General features: G+C 42.7%; 1 protein-coding gene across 2 annotated transcripts in view; it reads right to left on the bottom strand.

Annotated features, from left to right (window-relative positions):
- Positions 1-4,816: 4,816 nt before the first annotated feature.
- The window catches only part of ZNF711 (zinc finger protein 711), a 267,445-nt gene continuing 250,982 nt past the window's right edge, over positions 4,817-21,279 (bottom strand). For both annotated transcript variants that reach the window (XM_069212629.1, XM_069212633.1), the window contains one exon: positions 4,817-7,480. In XM_069212629.1, the coding sequence (XP_069068730.1) occupies positions 6,303-7,480 (1,178 nt within the window). In that variant the 3' untranslated portion in view covers positions 4,817-6,302. The remainder of the gene's footprint in view (positions 7,481-21,279) is intronic.

The following is a 21,279-nucleotide window of genomic DNA, read 5'->3' as shown; positions in this document are numbered from 1 at the left end:
AGCAACTTGGATTCCATATCCAGGGATCTGAAAGGGATGCAAAAAGGAATGCGCCTGGGGACTTTGTGGCCTAGATAACCAAGCTCTCAGAGTCTGGTGTTGCATGAGGAACACTAAGTCATTGGGAGCTGGTTCATGACAGCAGGCTATTGTCCTGTTTACAGAAGCCCCTGTGCTGGGTTTGGACCAAGTCCCCAGCAGGATATTAGTGTGGGTTTAGTTAAAGGACAAAAGAGGTTCAGAAGAGGAAACCTTGGGCTGAAGCACCTCAGTCAGGATGTTAGTCTTGATAGCCACCGACGGCAGCTCGAGGCCCAGGACCTCCACCGCTCTTCACACCACCATGAGTAGGATGCTCCCTCCTCCGTAGCCACAGCATGCCAGCAACTGCAGAAGAGTCAAGACCACTGGCTTCACCCAGGTCCACATGCCAGTCCATAGGATCTTCAAGCTGGTATTCTAAAGGGTCAAGCAACCGCTCCTGGTCCTCACCATACCCCAATCCAAGGGAATAAAGTTCAGGAACTGACCTAGGGAGCAAGGTCCCTGTTAAAGTTGGAATCAGCATTGCGTGATGTGTGTTCCGCTCTGTGTTGGAGTCGACAATGAGGATGGGGTCGACGCCACCAGTGGGCACAGGCAGTGCCAGAAGTGTCGACGTCAGAAAAGTCATCAGGGAAGGTCGAGGTGGTACGAACAATGCCGGTTCAGATCCAGGAACCTGCCGTCCGGAGCCGAAGACAAAGCCACCAGCATGGAACCTGAGGTGGCCCCTGTCGACTCCGTGGGGCCCGAAGGTGCTCCAGCAGAGCTGGACTACCCAAATATGAGGCGTATGGCCTCATAGAACTCACAGAATTGGGCAGGAGTGTCTCTGGCTCCCAGAAACTTTGGAGGGTGGAGGGCTGACACAGAAACAGGCCCGAGGACGGAGGCCTAGGAGAATGACGCTCCTTTTCCCACGTGGCATTAGCCAACAGATTGGGGGGGGGGGGGGGGAGTCAAAGAACGTTTACTCTTCTTAGACAACTTCTTATGCCTCGACCTACACAATTGTCCCAAGGACTTGGAGTGGGACGACAAAGATTGGGAGCTCTGCGACTGTTCTCAGGACCTTCCTCTCAACCGAGATCGGGAGCAACGCAGAGAGGAGCGCTCCCTAAAGTTACTTGCGGCCCGGCGCTCCTCTCCACGTCCCTCAAAGCTTTCGGATTCATGACTCTGAACTCTGAGCACGGCTTCGGTTCATGGTCGCACTCCAGACACCACAAGCACATGAGATGCGGATCCGTCACAGGCATCACCTGATGACAGGAGTCACAGGGCTTGAATCCAGTCTTCCCTAATGACACCTCGATGCACCAGGAGTGAAACATTCAAAAATATTTGCCAAAACACTGAAAAGGATCAGTCAAAAAGTGACTGGGAGTAGCATATCCGGTGTGAACGATGGCGACGAAGGACGCAGATCTGACAGATGCCACCTAACTGCATGCAGGAGCACTGCTCTAGAAGATTTTCTGGATCCGGGAAAATTCTAAGGTAAGGAGTCTGTACCTACAAGTCTCTATCACATAAAAGGTTATGGTTGCTAAAAAGGGTTTGAATTAGTGACGAAGTTAGGGGATGGGTCAGACTTAGGAAAAGATTTAAAGTAAAATGTCAGGTCAAGAACTAGCATTGGGGCTGTTAAAACTAAAAGGCAGTTGGAATGTGTTCTCGTCATAAAGGAATGTGCTATAGAAGTTTATTTTTTGTAAACCATCTCTTGTTAATTGGGTGTGCAAGGGTTTTCATAAAACAATGCCTCGGCCTTAGCTGTAACAGCATGGTATTACCTAGCTGGATGCAGGCCACGGGGTAACTGGTACAGGTCCCTGGGTCTGGGTCCAGTTCACCCAGTGGACCATTTGAAAAGAAGGGGTCTGTGAGACAGGTTAAAAGAAGGCGTCTGTGAGACAGGTCCATGGAGGACTGTCTATCCTAGAAGGTCCACCTGGAGCGGTTAGTAGAGAGATCCAGTTGGTTAAGATGAATCTAACTTGCCAACAATATCCTGCCCAACCGTTCATGGGGAAAACAGCCAATGGAGAGTCTGATTTGATTGAGTCATGGGAAGACAGAGTGCCATTAGTGGAAGGGACAACAGTGCACCCCAGAGGCCCATGACAACTTCTTTTCCTCCAGGATCATAAACAGAGAAAGTGGTGACATACTCCTAGGTGCAGTACACATCCAGTTCTGGAGCAGCCTGCACAATTGTATTTAAGTGTACAGAGACAGTAATGTTTCTGAAAATGCTGTCGCATTTTGTTTTGTGCCTCTTGCATTGTGAAAGGACTGTTGGAGGTGGATCGATTATAAGCCTGAACACTGGGGAGAGATGGCTGGTCTAGTGGCACAATGGATCAACTTTAGCAATCTGTGATTGACCTCATGGCTACAGGTTTCAATAAAGGTGGGTCCACTCAGCCTTTCATCGTTTTGAGGTCGAAAAAATTAATATCAATGAGTTGGGTAAGAATTATATTCCCGTTATTCAGTGCCAAGAAGGTCCAAGGGGGTTGAAAGTGCGTTTTACAACCACAGGTTATGTTATTCCATCTATGCTGCTCCTTGCAGTGAGGCTCTCCACTCTTATTGGTTACTATCTCCTTCGCACTTGCAACATACACAGTTCACGGGCTGGGGTAAGTTGCGAGAACAGAAGAGTTGAGAGAAGAGCCTAATGATCATAATGGGTCTGTGACAGACTGTCCTCAGGAGCAGTTTATTTAATACAAGTTTCCAGAGTATTCCCACTGAATTGAGATCTGGTCCCCTGATAGTAACTGATCGGCCTTTTGCTGCATTGGCCTTTAGTACCTTACCCAGAAAAAGAGACAAGTGCAATGCCTTGATAACGCAGCAGCTTGCCATCTCTGTGATTAGACAAGGAGCTGAGTTAAACCCAATGTTGTCTCCAGAGCAGGAGGTTAACACCCTGCAGATCACCAACCTGATGGGTGCTTTAAATCCTAGTAGAACTCTCACTTTCCCAGAGGTTACCTGCACTATTTTTGTTAGTTCAGTGACAATGACCCCTAACTGGACGCCAACTCGGTTGGTGGTGTGCCTAGCTACCTTAGTGGCAGAAAGGACACCATGATAAGGCAAGGTCGCCACTTACTTCCTGTTGCTTCCTTTCATGGATGAAATCGAAGGCCTTCTGAAGGCACCCTTACTTGGTATGTCTCCAAGGGGGACCTTTACTAAAGGTAGCACACACAGGTCTTCTGTTACCCGTAGACAAGAAGCAAAGGTTAAGTAGATTTGCTGGAAAGTGTTGATGGCAGCATGAGAATGATTTAAGGCCAGAGAGTTGCATCATAAGTTTCGTGAATACAAAGCAGCAGACAAAAGAGATCAATAGAGATCCAGGAGATGAATAAAATCTACTTGTAAGGAATTTGCAAAGTGCAAGAAAAGCTTATCCCGATATACACTGTGAAAAAAGGAAAGGTGGTGGCGGCGTGCACATGCGCTGGGATTGTGGCATGTTGTGTGTGATCCAAGCATGCATAGTACTGGCAGGTGTTGCTCTACTTTAACAGATATAGAAGCAATTGATGAGAAACTAGGTGACTAGTTAATCGCAGGTACTTTGTTCCACCAGAAAAACTCTTTATTGTAGTATACTCTTCAGAGAGTACATGTTTGGGTAGTATTATATTCTGCGCTTACATCCGGAAATGTCAAAGTTTGATGCATAGAGGATATTATTCAGTCTACCATTAAGACTGCCACAGATTGCATTTTAACAGTAGGACGATCATTAAAGCGTTTTAAACTGAAGGAGGCATGATCCTGGGTGTTGATATAGGTTGTGGGGCTTTGATGTTGGGTTTGGGAGTCTTCATGATGTTGGAAAGGTGGCTTCAACACCAAGAGAAACTGAATGATTAGACAGAAGCTCTGGGGTTAGTATTGTTAGAACAAGACCATGCTGAAGGTACTCAGTTTGAAGGGGAAAAAGACAGTGCTTTGGGGATCTGGAGAATGAGTATGAATAATATCCCTTCTATTTGGCGTTTAAGTTCTAAAGTATCCACTGCTATTTTGAAGCATTAGACATTTATTTACAAAACAGATTGCTTTCTATGGAGGCCTGCTGCTCAAATTCAAATTAACCCATCTTTTAGCACCTACCCTCAACTGCCTCCAGAGGGAAATGCATTGCAGATCTTAGGCACAGTGTGGTTTGGATGTACACTGAAGAATACATCCTTTGACACATTACTGTTCCCACACAGGTCTCAGGATTTAAAGGGAGGCTTCCTTTTCCTTCTTCTATGTTTCAAAAACAATTAAAAAAGATACAGTTAAAAGTACAGTCTGATTCAGAATAAAATTATAAACAAAACCCTCCAACACGGACATTGCAAAACAATATTTTTGATACTCAAATGACCTAATAGGCCACAAGCTCTGAAGGATACACATGTGCGCTAATAGAATCTATCTGAACTTGTGAATAAGGGAAGTGCTTATATGCCTGCAGGACATACCAATGAATGTGAAAATAAACTATATTTAATATAGAAAATGGCACTAATGCGGGGCATAGAATTTAATTGTATTTTTTTGAATCTCAACAAGAACTCGCATTGGCACATAAGAGATCAATCAAATAGCTCACAGGAATTTATAAACTATTCAATACAAGAGAACTTGTATTAGATAAAACGGAAAATGTGACTATAAAATAAAAAATACATAGCAAATATGTAACTAGCAAAACTGCTGCTCAAACGAAAGGAAAGGCGTTATAATAGTATGAAGTGCAAGAGATGCTTTTATTGTTTGCTCATTACAAACAGTAACACATTTTGAAATAAAAACTGCACAACAGTGACAATCTTATTTTACAGCCTGTACATCATATACAGTCACATAAAACACATTTATTTTTTCTCAGCTTTATTTTTCTTATAAAAGTTTGCAATATAAAAGAACAAAGGAAATTATTCTTACAATGTGCAAAAAACAAAGGATAAACATGATATCAAACACAAAATTACAACATGGCATAACATTACAATGTTTTATGTGAAAAGATTTGTGCAAACAGAAAGCAACTAAACATGTTATACACATTATATGCATAACATTTATGACCATGTTTTCTTTAAATAACCCTAGACCAGAGAGTAATATTTAAGCGCAGTTTTGAATTTATCATGCCAACACAATGTTGTGTTAAAAAGGAATGCATATTTCAAATTTATACACTGTAACCTGAAAACCCACTGTCCAACTGAAGTGGCAGCATTATGTTCTGGTTACACACTATATAAATATTCACCTGACATGTTTATGTGTGTTTGAAGTCGGGTATATTTTATAGAGATAAACGAAAAGTGCAACCACAGTTCGCAGAACAATTAATGTCAACACGGAAAGTTGTAAATATTTATATCCAGGCGATCAAGGTTCTAATAACACTCTATGAATGACTTGCTTTCACTTGTTAAAATGTTTGCGTATTTAAACCAGTTTGCTTCTCCATAAGATAGTTTAGTATAAAAAGTGCAGTCTATATTATCATCAACTAGATTCATAAAAACAAAACACCTCCCCGCATTCCCATATGTGCCAACCTGTATAACGTTCATCTGTAGTGTGTTATAAAACAAGGGAAAGTATATACAACTCTAGCATTAGCACCTTGCTCTAATTGTATGGCATAATGCTGCGATGTAAGCATTGCGTACGGTAATAAAATTCCTTAGCAGCTTTAAAACCTTTTTAAAAATTGTCATTTAATCAAATATTATAAAAGCAAACAGTGGTTCTAACGAAGTATTAAACTGGGACCAACTACCCAGCATTAGACAACTTCAATCAAATTTCCAGGCAATGTAGTGACCTACCAACACAATCATCGAACCATTTTAATTCAGAAATTAGCACGTCACACATGAATTGCCTTAGAAAAAACGTTTTTTCCAACTACCCCAATAAACTGAAGGAATGCTGGTAGCTATAAATGTAAAATACCTTTCATATGCAATTCAGAAGTTTTTAATATTTTAACACTCAAAGTAAGTGCCACAGCAATGATTCTGCAATCACTGCACAATACTCATTATGGTCTAAAAAGCAACAATTATAGGGCTACACTACCAACCCTAACACCTTTAATACTCGATATAAAATGTAATGTGGTGCAATAGCAAGCTCTGAAATTAGAAAGGGAAGTTCATGAGTTTTTCCCAATTTACTATGATCACAGTTTATAATACATTTCCTTTTTAATTACATTACATCATGGTCTCTTTATGGTGCCTCAATATATGCTGATTCTTTTCAGATGGTCTACGGAATCCTTTCTTGCAGTAGTCACATCGATGTGGATAGTCTTTTGTATGAATTGAAATTACATGGCGTTTGAAACCTGATGCGTCTGTAGTGGTGTATTCACAATACTGACACTGGTAGACCTTCCTTCCACTGTGGGTTTTCATATGCTTCTTGAGTTCGGTGTGAAGTCTAAATCCTCTCTTGCACGTTTTGCATTTATATGGCAGGTCCTTGGTGTGAACAGAGAGTATATGGCCACTCAGTACAAAAGGATCAGATGTTACAAAATCACAGTGTCTACACACATGTATCTTTTTACCTTTATGAGATTCACTGTGCTTTTTAAGCTCAGAAGGCCGATGGAATCCCCTATCACAAACTTCACATTTGTGAGGAAAATCCTTTGTGTGAACTGATATAATGTGTCTTTTAAGGTCACTGGAATTACTGCTTTTATGTTCACAATGGGGACAGGGGTGGGTTTTATGACCCTGAAATAACTCCAAGTGTTCTTCGAGTTCTCTTTCATCCATGAATGCTTGGGAACAATGCTCACATTTATATGGTAAATCCGGGCCATGCTTCGTTTTTATGTGAGTTTTTAAATTGGATTGATCAGCACACCGGAAGTCACAGTATTGACAGGGATATGGCTTTTCCCCTGTATGGGTCCTCATATGCTTCTTCAGCTCCGATGGATGGCGGAAACCCTTGCCACATTCAACACAAACATGAGGAAAGTTTTTACTGTGAACTGCAAGCAGATGCCTATTTAGTAAGCCCTGCTCTGCAGTCTCGTAGTCACAGTATTTACATTTGTATACTTTTGGTTCCTTATCTCTTAGAATAAGTTTATTAGAACTGAGCGGACTTGCTTCTCTGTAGCTTCGTGTATACTCAGTAAACTCGTGTGTTTTATCAACTTTATTTATAAGTTTGTGGCTTTCCAGGTGATTGTGAAAGTTTACTTTCTTGTTTGTTGTAAAGTCGCAGTCTGTACATTGGTACTTCTTCTTGAGCATATGATCTGGGTGATTCCTCATGTGTATTTTCAAGAAACCCCGTGATCTAAACTTTTTTCCACACAAATGACAAGGATAGACGGTTAAGGGCTGGCCATCAGGGCCAATTATGACTGCTGTAAAAAAAAAAAAAAAAAAAAAACCTTTTAATGATCAGATCGGAAAATGATTTATTTCAATAGGTATACATTTGGCCAATTGGAGATGATAAAAAAAAAAATCACAAATGCCTGAAAGCAACCACATATAACAGAGTATACAACAAGCATGAAGTAAAATGGTTATCAAGGAAGAAGTTAGAGTACCTCGGGGAAACAAAACGTGAAGGTGACAACGGGATATCACAAATGTACAAAAAAAACAAATCACAGAACGCTGCTCCAAAGGAAGAAAAGACTTCTGGAAGTGTAGAATGCAAGAGATTTTTTTTATCAATCATTACGATGAGTAACACATTAAAACTGTACCAAATATAAATCTGTATATATATTTCATGAAGAAATAATTTTATATGCTTTACCTTTTTGCTTTGATTTTAAACAGCAAATTTAAGAAATAACCAGATTATGACTTCAAGTACGACACTGATTTTTCAGAATTCTGATTTTTTTTTTAGCTTCAAGACATCATATGAATGTTTCTCTTTCATTGGTAATTATACTGCAAGTGGTAAGAGAGCACCTTCTTTAGATTTATTTACAGAACACAACAACGACCTAATATGGTGAAAACGTACTAAAATTGTAAATGTAAAAAATACTGTACACTACATGTTAATACTACAATAGCTACATAAAGTGTAGGCATGGCAACTTAAATTGAGCTAATGAATTATGACATAATAAGAGTCGTGCATGAAATGATTTTGCTCATTACAACAGCCCCTCAATTGAGTGACTGACATGACAAATCACTAAAAGAACCAAACCACATCGGTAAAGCTTCTGTGGCTCCTTCTATCACTATGCTTCTGCGGTCACTTGCTCATACACTTCTCAGTCAATAACTGCCCCATATTCAATAATGCTGCATATACTATGACACATTCCTATACAGAATGGGCAGAAACCACAAGATTACGTCAGATATTCCACTCTGTCAACTATATATTCTCACACTTCGATGCTACCCCAAAGGAAGCAGATGTTCACTTTTCATTGTGCCCTTACAAAATGTGCCACTGGATGCATTTTCAGATTTTAAGCAGCAGTCTAAGAACAATTCTTTGCATTCTGCAGATGCGCTTATCTGCTCTTGCACATGAAATTCTCTCAGAAAATACTCTTCCTTTGCTCCAGTTCTTCTGCTTATATTTTTTAATTCCACATAATTCTGTACGTGAGACATTTGTTATTAGCACTCACTATAAAACGTGTATCCTTCGTGGTGCTAAAATAATACCTAGCACCATGTGATACCATGCCAACCTGATCCCTTGTGGAGAATACTTTACATTGAGCGGAGTACTACCATGTGGATTCTCAGCGGTGGTTTGTAAAACTAATTTGTTATAAGTTACAGTGACATCTTGCATGTCAGGGCTACAGGTTACAGTAACTGAATCCTTGATAAACATCCCGTTCAAGAAAGCACATACATTAAGGGTGGCACTACCCTGCTGTGTAGTCATGATGGAAATAGGCTGAAAGGTGTTACTGGCACATTCGTTACAGCACAGAAACTGGAAGTATAGTTAAAGGGGTTTCTCACCTGCTGCAGCAATCTGTACGCAGCCTGTAGATCAAATTACTGAATATTACCAGGCCGACTTTTATTTATAAGCTTGCTAAAAATGAACAGTATGGAACTGAAGAATAAACCCCGTTATTTTGAGAGCTAGTTAGCTACAAGGCTGTGGTTTTAAGCGCTACATAAAATTAAATTAGTTATTCAATATTTTTTAGTCAATCCTATTATACTAATATTCCTACTGCTACACGATAGATCTCACATGTCTGTACCTTCCTGCTGCTCTGCCTTTGTCTTCTATTAATATTCACTGAGCTTTTCCATCCCTCCGTACTCAGCTCTGCAAGGCTGAATGTTGATATTACCCTGTGATATTGTTTGTGCCAATGTCCACAGAAGTCACTGTCCAGCAACATTTCTGATTCCAGTGCTGGAGTATACACTTCCCACCCAGGCTGAGGGAAGCACAAATACATGGTTGCAGACAGTAAGCAAGATCTGACTGTTTTCTGTAAATGAGCTTTTGTGCGTTTCAACTTAATATGTATTAATATCAGTCGCTCTGCACTTAGCACACTTGTATACTGACATGAAGCTTTTACAATCGAAACTAAATCCTGTATTAAAGAGTGTTTTTTTCTGGCTTAGGCTAACCAGGCTTCAGTTGAGCCATGGCACCATCTTGTTCAAAATGGATGTCATGTCATGTCATAATGTTTATCCTGTGTTTTCATTTCTAGCTTGACGCCATGTGCAGCAAGCTGTGGATTGTTTATGGCTGCATGACACTGTTCTGGCAGAGCCCACTTGAGGAAACCCGTTTATTACAATCGCTAAGGAACTTCCTGCATGCACACTGTACTGCAATCATTCACAATAGTTTTCTGTTGTTTATGTAACTAGGTCGTTCTAACACCTCCAGACAACATTAAGTCAGAAGGGAAGAATCAATATTCATGTAGCGGGTAGTGCTAAGGTGATAGGGTTATGTGTCTTTCTAAAATGTGAAACTGATTTGTTGGAAGAATTATCTTACCATGATGACTCTGCAGACCCTGTAATTTCTATGCAAGAATATTGCATATCAACCATTACATTTGGAGGTGAGCCAGAGTCTTTTGGCCTCTATTATGTATGCGGTCTAATTTCTTATGGATTTTGCTGCACACTTGAGACTTAGCAGCTCCCCGATTTTTTTGACAATTATTCTGCATTTGATAGCCTTCTAAGCAAATGACTTCTATGTAATTCAATGAGTTTATTGCAGCATCAGCATTTTATTTTTTCTGTATAGTATAACGGACAACACCCACACTCTCCTCGACCGACACAAAACTGCAGCCTTCATCCTACTGGACCTCTCCGCCGCCTTCGACGCTGTCTCCCACCACCACCTTCAGCAGACTGCATGGCACCGGCATCCGCAGCAAAGACTTAGAATGGATCTGCTCCTTCCTCACCGGCCGCACCCAGAGAGTCAGGCTCCCACCATTCACCTTACAACCAACAGAGATCAGTATTGGAGTTCCTCTGTGCTCCTCCCTGAGCCTCACCCTCTCCAACATCTACATGGCACCTCTTGCTAACATCATAAGAAACCATGGACTCAACATAGTCTCCTAAGCCGACTACACCCAACTGATCCTCTACATCACCAACAAGCCTACAACCGCAAAAAGCAACTTTCACAACGGAATGAGAGCAGTCGCCGCCTGGATGAAAGAAAGCTGTCTGAAGCTCAACTCTGACATTCTGGGTTCCACACCCTGTGCCTGGGATGACTCCTGGTGGCCCCCACTGCTTAGAACACCCCCTTCCCACCCAGTGATCATGCACACAACCTCTGCATCATCCTCTACTCCTCACTCTCAATGAACCACCAAGTCAACATCGTTGCATCCTCATGCTTCCACACACTACCCGTGCTTCCAAAGATCTTCAAATGGATCTGGATCGAATCCAGGGCAACAGTCACCCAGGTGTTCGTCATCAGCAAACTAGACTACAACAACGTACTCTATGCCAGCACCACCCAAGCATTCCAAAAGAAACTGCAGAGAATCCAGAACGCCTCGACTAGACTCATTCTGGAATCTCCCGCCGCAGCCCCATCTCTGGTCACCTGAGAGACTTTCATTGGCTCCCAAACAAAAGAATCACCTTCAAGCTCCACACACACGCATATAAGGCCCTCCGCAACATTGGGCCCGCATACCTCAACCACCACCTGACCTTCAACATGCCTACCAGACACTCTGCTCCACCCAATTGTCCCTCACCACAACCACAGGGATATGCAAGATCTCAGCTGGTGGAAGATCCTTCTCCAACCTTGCAAGAAAGACCTGGATCGCTCTTAATCTACACCTCAGGCAATCACCCTCACTACCTCAATTCAAGGTGAAACTGAAAACCTGGCTCTTCGACCGATCTCTCACTACCTGCCAGTGCCCCGAGACCCTCACGGGTGATTAGCCCCCAAATACGTGATTGATTGATTGATTGGGTTGCTGATTTTTGGTTCAGTTGGTCGTTTGAGTACTGTGATTTTGATGTATTTGTCATATTAGGGAAGTGCATCAAAAAAGTATTAGTTTTGGTTATTTGTTGGTTAGGGAAATCAAATTAATCGTAATCTAAGATCTTTCAATATTGTAGACCTTGACCGCAAAAGGTACTGTGATTTGAGAGGCATCGCATTACCAGTGGTTAGGGGTGATTAGTCACACTGTCATTGGTTGGTTGCTGCTGTAACAGGCTTGCCATAGCCACGCTGGGATTGATTGATCGCTCGTTTGTTTATTTTTAAGGTTTTGTGTTTATTTTGAGTGGTAATAATGGCAGCTCTATTGAAAAGGCTCAAAGTTCCTAGTGCATCTGTTATGGAGAATGAATGAATGAAAGAACAAGGATTTATAAAAGCGCAACAGATGCTCTGAGCAGTGTCTTGGCGCTACGAGTAGATGATGGGGAACTATGCCTGACCAAAGAGCAAAGTCTTACGTGTTTTCATAAATAGAGATTCTGAAGCTTTCAAACAAAGCTCAAGAGGAAGATATTCCAGGCAATGGCTTCCAAAAAGGAGAGAGTGACCACCTTTCCTAGTGAGTCTAATCCTTGGAACCTCAACCAAGGCCCAAGGAGGAAAACGAAAAATGATAAAGAAGGTTTCTCCGGAGGGTAGAACAGGGTATTCTATACGAGGTGCTTGGTAGTCCTTGCAATTCTCCGGTGAAGGGCATTAAATACCAAGTGGAAAATGGAAGAGTGGTCCAAGATCTGAGAATGAATAATAAAATTAGAGTCACATGCCATCCTGTAGTACGTAATCTTGCTGATATTTTGTTTCAGATTCCTTTGGCTGCAGAATAGGAAACAGTATTTGGCTTTGCCAAACATTCTTTTCCATTCCTCTTCATGAGGACTGCCAATATTTTTTTGTATTTTGGTTCCACGTTTGGTGTCAAATCCCACAAGGTGAGACAGAAAATCCCTCAATCTTTAGAGATATTCTAAGGAAAGATTTTGAGAGTTTGCAGCTACTCTGTAATTCAGTGTTGGTGCAATATAGATAATTTGCTAGTGGCATCAAAGACAAAAGAGGATTACAATGGGGATGGATTTGAGCCCCTGAACTATCTTGCTGACAACGGTTATAAAATTTGGCCTAGAAAAATGCAGTACTGTAAATCAGCAGTGATTTATCTTGATCATTATATTGTGAAGTCGGGCAGAAGAAGTGTCCAAAGAACGTGTTTCTGTAATCCTAAAAACGAATCCTCCAACTACCAGGAGGAAAGTAGGGCTGTTTTCGGGAATAGTTGACTACTGTCGTCAGTGGGTGTCAAACGTTTTCCTGACTGCCAAGCCTTTACTGAGGCTCACTCACAGTGACAAAAACATTTGGTGCTGATTCACACAGAATGCATGAAAGCCTTCATTCAGATCACAGAAAATCTTTGTAGTGCACCTGCTCTCAGAATGCCTGATTATGAAAAAGAGTTCTACTCTTTTCTTGTGGGATAGAAGGATGTGGTCTCTATTTGTTAGTAAAAAAGCATAGTGAGATAAAGCAGGCTGACACTTCCTCCTGTTACATTAGATCCAGTAGCCAATGCTCAAGAAATCAGTTGCAGCGGTTTGCCTTGCAAATGAACAAACAAGGAAACAGTTATGGGTCATACACTCATTGTGTTAGTCTCTCATTCAGTTGTGATTTTGTGGACTTTTACTCAAACTCAGCTTTTGACAAACAGCCATCTACAAAACTGGCAACTGCAAATATTTCAGTCAAAAGATTGAATCCTGCAACATTGCTTCCAATTCCAAATAGTAATGAAGATGATGATGAAGATCCCAACCATGACGACATATCAAAGAGGTTACCTTTGAAATGGCTGAACTGACTTTATGGATGGTTCTTGTTTGAGAGACCATCAAGGAATACAAAGAGCAGCTTATGCAGTCTGCTTTATTTCTGAGATCACTGAGGCATCATACTTGTAAGACATAACTTCAGCACAGTTATCAGAGTTATTCACTCTGACAAGAGCCTGTTTGGCAAAAGAACTGAGTTTGACAATCCAGCCAATATGGATTTAGACATGATTTTGGGCAGTTGTGGTCACAAAGGAGCCTCATGACATCCTCTGGTACACCTATCCTAAATGGAATGTATATATATTCTAGGAAGACTGGAGGCTATTTATCAACCTAGAGAGATATCAGTGTGAAATGTGTTGCTCACAAGTCTCGTAATCACATCATTACCATGGGCAGTAACTATGCTGACCAGGGTGCAAAATATTGTGCTCTTAAAAATGCAATTATCCAATCAAATAGACAGAAGCAAGCACAAGAATCAGAACATTGTAACATTAACGTGGACTCCAATGATGTAAATTATTTTTTGTTAAATCTAATAAAGACCAGACAGAATGAACTCAGAGGATTCACAAGATAAAGTACCAGAGGATGAAACAACATGATGGGAATTAGCCGATTGTAAGAGGGATAATAACAATATTTGGGTAACTCTAGCTTATCACTATGTTCTTCCTGGCTCTATGCTCCAAAATATGACTAGATATGTACATTGTCATACTTATGTAGAGAGAGATGGAATGGTTAGGTTGTTCAAGAAGTAGTGGCACAGCACAAAGTTCTGAAGTGTAACAGAAGATGTATATAAAAGACGTATTACTTATCAGAAATTTGATAAAGGTAGACATAAATTAGATACCATCAGTTACGCAGCACACTTGAATGTCCATTTACTATACTTCGGGCAGACGTCATAGATATGACTGCTTACAATGGGCTTCAATATGTTCTGGTGAAAGTTTGCTTGTTCTCTAAATGGGTTGAGGCATATCCAACCATGAGAAGTGACAGCATGAGTGTCCGACCATGAGAAGTTACATGAGCGAAGCCAAACTTTTGCTGAGGGAGTTTTTTTTTATAAAAACTTTATCCATTTATAACTGTCATAAAAACATAACATGCAGTGCAATTGGTCAGCCTCAAGGGCATCATAATATTTCAACAATTTCTCTAACACCAAGGATAGACAAGGTAAACAGTACAGAATAAACTGTATTTGCAGGCCACTCCTTCATGTACAGGTCTTAACCACAGCCCACATGCATACCCCTGCTATTTGACTTGATTCATTGTGTCTCTGAATTCCGCTCCCCCCTCTCCTTGTTCTGATTCAGTATCATGGGCTCCACATTTGTGAAAGCTATCTAGTATAAATCCCCTAGTTGCTACATCCTCATCTGCTTTGTTGTCGTGTCAGACACATGTGCTGTCCCCTGCCACCTCCATTCTAGGACATCCTTGATCCATTATGTTGTCTGGGAATACAGGATCCCATCCATCCGATTGCACCCGCCGCTTTGCCAAAAGGAGTGCAAGCTGTAAGGACTTATAGGGTTTTTTCCATCCCATAGGTTGGGCTACTATCCCCAGCAGTTAAGATCCAGGGTTAAGGGGGATTTTGACACCTGCAACTGTCTCTATTCTGGGCTCCATTTCACTCCCAAACCCATAAACCTACATGCAGAGCCAAGCGCAATGCAGAAAGGAGGACCTTCCACCGCGCAGCATGCGCATTCTGCTGTCCGGGTGGGGTCTATGGCAGATAGTTGAAATGCCATAAGTTAAACCGGTTGCTACAAGATACTGTACATACCAGCCCACAAGTGTTGTCCCAGTCCCTGTCTGTGAAAGGCTCCTCTAATTCCACCTCCCATGCCATCCTCGCCTTGAAAGGGTGTTTAGTCATTTCCTCTTTGACTGATGTACAGAACAGGGTAATCAGGTGTCTGCCCTCACTCCCTCGTAGCAACCTGCCTAAAACCTAAGATGGCAGCAGCACCACACTTCCTTTGCCTTGTTTTCCAATTTGGCATAAAGCAGGAAGTGGCCCGCCCCTACCTGAAATCTATCCTGCCCTTCCTGCAAAGCAAGAAAGGTCTCTACCGGGTACAGGTCCCCAGCTTGATGGCAGCCCCTGGCTCTTTAATGTTCCACAGACAAGTCAGAGTCTGTAGTGTGAAATGGTTCAAGATCCCAGAGGCACAACTACCTATCAAGAGGCCATACGAAGTACCTTTTTAGCCACAGTTTCCCAAATTGCAGCAGTATGCCTCACCAGATAAGGGACTGAATTGTTCAGAGGGGACTCCCCTCATCAATAAGAATGCCGATGCTGGCCATTCATAACTTGTAATAGTCTCTTTTCCCGCTTATATGAGGCCGCCCACCACCTGACAATGCATTGTAAATGCGCTACAAAATAAGAGAGCTGAATATCCGGAAGGGCCAAACCGCCATCCTCCATGCCTCTCTTAAGAACCAGCAAGGCGGCCCTGCTGCTTTTTCCCACCCAAACCAAGGAGATCAACAGGTTATTCAGTCTCTGAAACATGCCTGGACCAAGAGAGTACAATGGATTTTGCATCATGTACAAATATTGTGGGAGAAAAACCATCTTGGTGATGTCAGCCTAAACCATAATTGATAGGGGTAATGTATTGCAGAAATTCACTGATCCAGCAAGACCCCCCAGCACTCTATGTTCAACCATTAATAAGAGGCCTCTGTATGAGTCACCATGATACCTAGGAAGCGGAAGCCCTTCATTTCCTAACAATTATTAAGCTCCGGAAGCTTTTCAAGAGGGTGTCGCCACCAGCCACTCAGAGGGGAATAATAAAATGTTTCTAATGTTAATTTGCATGCCAAAATCCCCATTGACATCCATGCGCCTCATCAGTGCAGGTACAGCCTCTCTCGGGGGACTGAAGATAAAGCAACGCATCAGCTGCTTACAAGTAGATAATTTGGCTGGACTCTCCCACCTGTATGCCCCAAGGCTCTAAGGGCCAGATGTAGCAAAGGATTTGCACGTCGCAAACGGCGAAAATCGCCGTTTGCGAGGCGCAAATGCCTCTTTGCTATGCAGAAATGCATATTGCGAGTCGGCACCGACTCGCAATATGCATTTCAGAATCGCAAATAGGAAGGGGTGTTCCCTTCCTATTTGCGATTCAGATTGGAATGCAATACCATTTGCGACCGCATATCGCAGTTACCATCCACTTCAAGTGGATGGTAACCCACTCGCAAATTGGAAGGGGTCCCCATGGGACCCCTTCCAGTTTGTGAATGGACCCAAAACATTTTTTTCAGGGCAGGTAGTGGTCCAAGGGACCACTGCCTGCCCTGAAAAAATACCGAAACTAAAGGTTTCAGTTTTTTTTTTAAGTGCAGCTCGTTTTCCTTTAAGGAAAAAGGGCTACACTTAAAAAAAAAAAATAAAAGCTTTATTGAAAGCAGTCACGAACATGGAGGTCTGCTGACGACAGCAGGCCTCCATGTTTGCGAGTGCCTAGACTCGCTATGGGGCCGCAATTAGCGACCCACCTCATGAATATTAATGAGGTGGGTCATTGCGACCCCATAGCGAGTTGCAGACGGTGTCTGAGACACCATTCTGCATACAAATTTGCGAGTCGGAAGGACTCGCAATTTGCAACTCGCAAATTGGATTTTTCCTACATCTGGCCCTAAATGCCTTCCGTGGAGGATTGCTAGAGGTTAAGGGCCAAAGGCGAATAGAAGCAGCAATAAAGGACAACCCTGCCGGGTGCCACTGCCAAATGGCCTCCGAGACAGCTACCCCCATCTTGACTCGTACAAAGGGATCAATGTGTCACCCAGTCCCTAAAGTCAAGCCCGAAACCCATCCCTACAAATAGCTCCAATTGACAGTATCAAATGCGTTCTCCAAATCTGATACCGGTGCCATATCCTAGCCCACCCCTGTGGTCTCATGAAGCACATGAGTGAGTCATCGGAGAGTAAGGGCCATGTTACGAGTCAGTGAGAAGCCACATTGGTTCTCATGCACCAAGACCTGTATTACCCCCTCTCAACTTAGTTGCCAACAGTTTACACAATATCTTGACGTCCGAGTTTATCATGGTAAGTGGTTTGTAAAAGGAGGGGTCCTCTGGGTCCCCACCCTTCCCTAGGTTTTAAAATGAGGGAGATAATACCCTCTCGCATAGTGAGGGGAAGGATCCTTGCCTGTTTTGCCTCTAGAAAGACTTCCAAAAGTCTCTCTGTGAGTACCACAGAGTAAGACTGAAAAAATTCTACGGGGAACCCATCCCCACTTGGGGCCTTCAAAGCATTAAGCTCTTGTAGATCCAGCCTCACCTCTTCTAAGTAAGCTCACTATCTAGGTCCCCTGCATTCTCCGGTGATAAGTGCCGTAAATTCAACCCCACAAGAAACTCATCTGCAGAGTCTTCCCAGTAAACCTCCTCCGTCCAGTAAACATCCAGAAGATGTGCTCCTGGGATATTCAGGATATCTTGGTGATTCGTCACCAACCGCCCTTCTGGAGTTCTGAGGTGCAGTATGGGCGGAGTCTCCCTCTTACGCTTCAATATCCATGCTATGAGCTTCCCTTCTTTATGGCCCTCTCTATGAAATCGCTGCTGCTCAGTTTGGAGGGTACATTTATCCAGTGTATCCCATAAGGCAAGCAATGGTCTCGGAGTCTGCATGACTTCTCCGTGTACATCTGCAGAGTTTGCTCGTTCCCCCCTCCACTGCAAGCAAAGGAGGACCGGCGCATGATCTGAGAGGAACCTCCCCAAGTGAACAACCACCTGCAGCTGCTCGGGGGCAATCCCTGCCACAACCAGATGGTCGAAGCGACTATACGTGTTATGCGCTATTGAGTAACAAGTGTAATATTGTGTCTGTGGGCAAAGGGAGCTCCAGCTACCCAGAAATTTCAGATTGTTCATAACCATAGACAGTGATTGTGACATGTGAGGTTTCATCCCCTGTTTCCCTGTCCCTGTCCCTATCCCTATCCAGAGCACAATTGAAATCCCCTTCCCAGATTACCGGGGAACCTTTGCTATCTTCTAGCTGTTCCTGTTTTTTGCCATAAAACCCCACATCACCTACATTCAGAGAAGTGTTCAAGATAGTAATGTCTTCGTCAGCTAACATTCACTATAGTAACATAGCGCTCTCCTATATCTGCTTCACTGTATGTATGATGAAATGGCACTCCAGGTGTAATCCACATTGCCACCACCTTAGCATATGAGGAGTAGGTCACCAAGTAGAATTGTCCCCTCCACTTTTTCACCAATTACTGAGCTTCACGACCCATCAGATGAGTTTACTGCAAACAGGCAATCTGGACCTGCCTACACATCAGATATGAATGCACCATGTACCGCTTGGTGCTTGGTATCCGACCCTGAATATTCCAGGCTACACCATTTGTGATGTCAGCCATGAAAGGTAACTGTCCACCTCCTGGGCCCAGCCTCGCCCATCTGCAGCAGAGTCTACAACTCTGAATCAGCACATGCACCTTGAACAGAAACCAAACCCCCTCAAAAACTAGATGTTGAAATGTCAACAAGTGGTTAACTCTCCCATCCCAGACAAACAGCAGAATGACAAACCTTGTTTACATATCCTTTTCGATGCTGCCAGGACCTGCAGCCCTAACCCACCCCTCTAAACTTGGCCTACCACATTATGTGGAGAAGGCTCTCCAGAGCCCCGCAACAACAATGTAAACTTGTACCAACACGAGATAGGCACACGGATCAGTGCAAATTCCAACAATATGAACTGAGTGTATACCGCACTCTTGATAGGTCCTGATTGTCCCCCTGTTCCCTCCCCCAACAGATGCACAGCAGGAACTCAGGACCCATATTCAAGCAGAAGGGTTACTCTCTCTATGTCCACAACCAGTACAGGCAAAGCTCCTCTGACTTCCAGTGCAGCTCCTGTGGAATACAGTGCTATGGTGCTGTCCCCTTGGATGATAACTCTTGCAGACTGGGCCATTGTTGTCTCAACCGTTCCTCTGTCCCACAAGTAGGAGGTCGACACAAGAGCCACCTCCATCCACCTAGGTGCACTGCAGACAAGCCAGGTTCCCCTGGGTTCGGGAAAGATGGGGGGGTGGGTGGGTCGGGGGCAGCCCAGCAAACTTCCAACACCGTTCCCACATGGGCTGTCTCCCAAAGTGTAAGTCACACAGCTCTCAGGCTCTGTGTGCCAGGCCTCCTAATCTCAGGTGCAAGTGGTGTAATGTTAGCCTGCCGGGTGGCGAGGAGGAGGGGGGGGGGACCCCAGGCAGCCACCTTACCTGATATCGCACTGCAATTTCCAGGGGGGCCCTCCACAGCACTCACCTAGTTCAGACCTCCGGTCCAACTCTCCAGGCCCTCCGACAGCAGCAAACAGGTCCACAACTTCCAGGGCAGCCCAATTTCCATCATCTGCGACATGCCCTTCGCCACAGAGGACTCTGACTTCCTACATACTGCTGCGATTAGGTATTGGGAAGGCATGCCCTTGAACAAGTCCCTTCCTAATACCAAATTAATATGTATTCACAATTCAAAATTGCAATTCATTAACATGTAACTGAATCACAATTTAGAATTCATAAATACCATAATGCATTTTACTGGTCGCAAATGGTCAGATTATGCGAATCAGGCCGTTTGCCACTAGTAAAATGCATGATACAGCTGGCCAGTATTGACATAAAACATACGACTTGCACATAGGGACAGATCAGTAGATAGTTTTAGGAAGAATGTATATTTATATTTTTTAGAGGAGTACTCAAGTATAATAAATGTTAAAAACTGCTTTGTGTGTACATTTCTTCACTCCTCAGCTAAAGAAGGTTCTACTTATTTCCAGTTACTATTGTCTTATAGTCTATCATGCAATGTTTGTTAGTGTCTTTCATGAGCAAGAGTTTTTAATCACAATATCATTCAGATTTCAACGTTTTGATGGAAGAACTTCCAGTTTCAGAAAATTGTGGGAATCACATAACTTATTTTAAATAGTTGAAAATTGCACAAACTAATTTGAAAGCTAAAAATGTAAAAAATTGGCATGTATGTAGTTTGAGTAAAGAAGAGCAAGAGTGTGTTGGGGAATATAATGAGAGGAGGGAACATTTTGAAACACTGGAAAGATTTGAGTGAGATCAGAGAAAAAATTGAAGAAAATGATATAAATTCAAACGGCATTCAAAATTGAGAGTTGTCAATAATGCCAAGGAGTTGTAGGAAACTACACCAATGGAGTTTGTTGGAGAAAGAGAGTGTGAAAGGAGTTATGGTTTACCATGTGAATGAGACAGGTTATGCTATTGGTTTGAAAAGAGTAAAGAGTGAGTTTGGGCAAACTGTCTTAGATGTGTTGGGTGCTATGTTTCCATTTACTGTAGGGACTTTGAATTTTGTGAAGATTAGAAAATTATCTAAGCTCGTAGATCACCGTGCTTCTAACACTACCAGAGCATTAGCCCAGATAAATAATGAGTTAATTGCAATCCAAACCAAGAGTATGCATAACACCTTGCGCTAGGCATCCTTCTTGCAAAGGAGGACGGAGTTTGTTGGATTTTGAGGGTAAGAGAGTATTGCACCTTAATCTTGAACAACAGTAAAATGAGTAATGCATATGTTAACAATATTACTAACATTTCATGCAAAGTCAAAGCTTCTGAAACCTATGGCTCGTGGTAATCAGTGGGGTTCTGCTTTGGTGACACTGGAAAGGGCATAAGAAAGGTTGGTGAATGGTGCTGGTTTAAAAGGAGGCATGCTGTGTGTTATATTAACCCCTGTAATCATTTGCTAAT

This window comes from Pleurodeles waltl, chromosome 2_1 (assembly GCF_031143425.1).
Source record: "Pleurodeles waltl isolate 20211129_DDA chromosome 2_1, aPleWal1.hap1.20221129, whole genome shotgun sequence".
Classification (NCBI taxonomy): domain Eukaryota; kingdom Metazoa; phylum Chordata; class Amphibia; order Caudata; family Salamandridae; genus Pleurodeles; species Pleurodeles waltl.
This window is presented reverse-complemented; position numbering and strand designations above follow the sequence as displayed.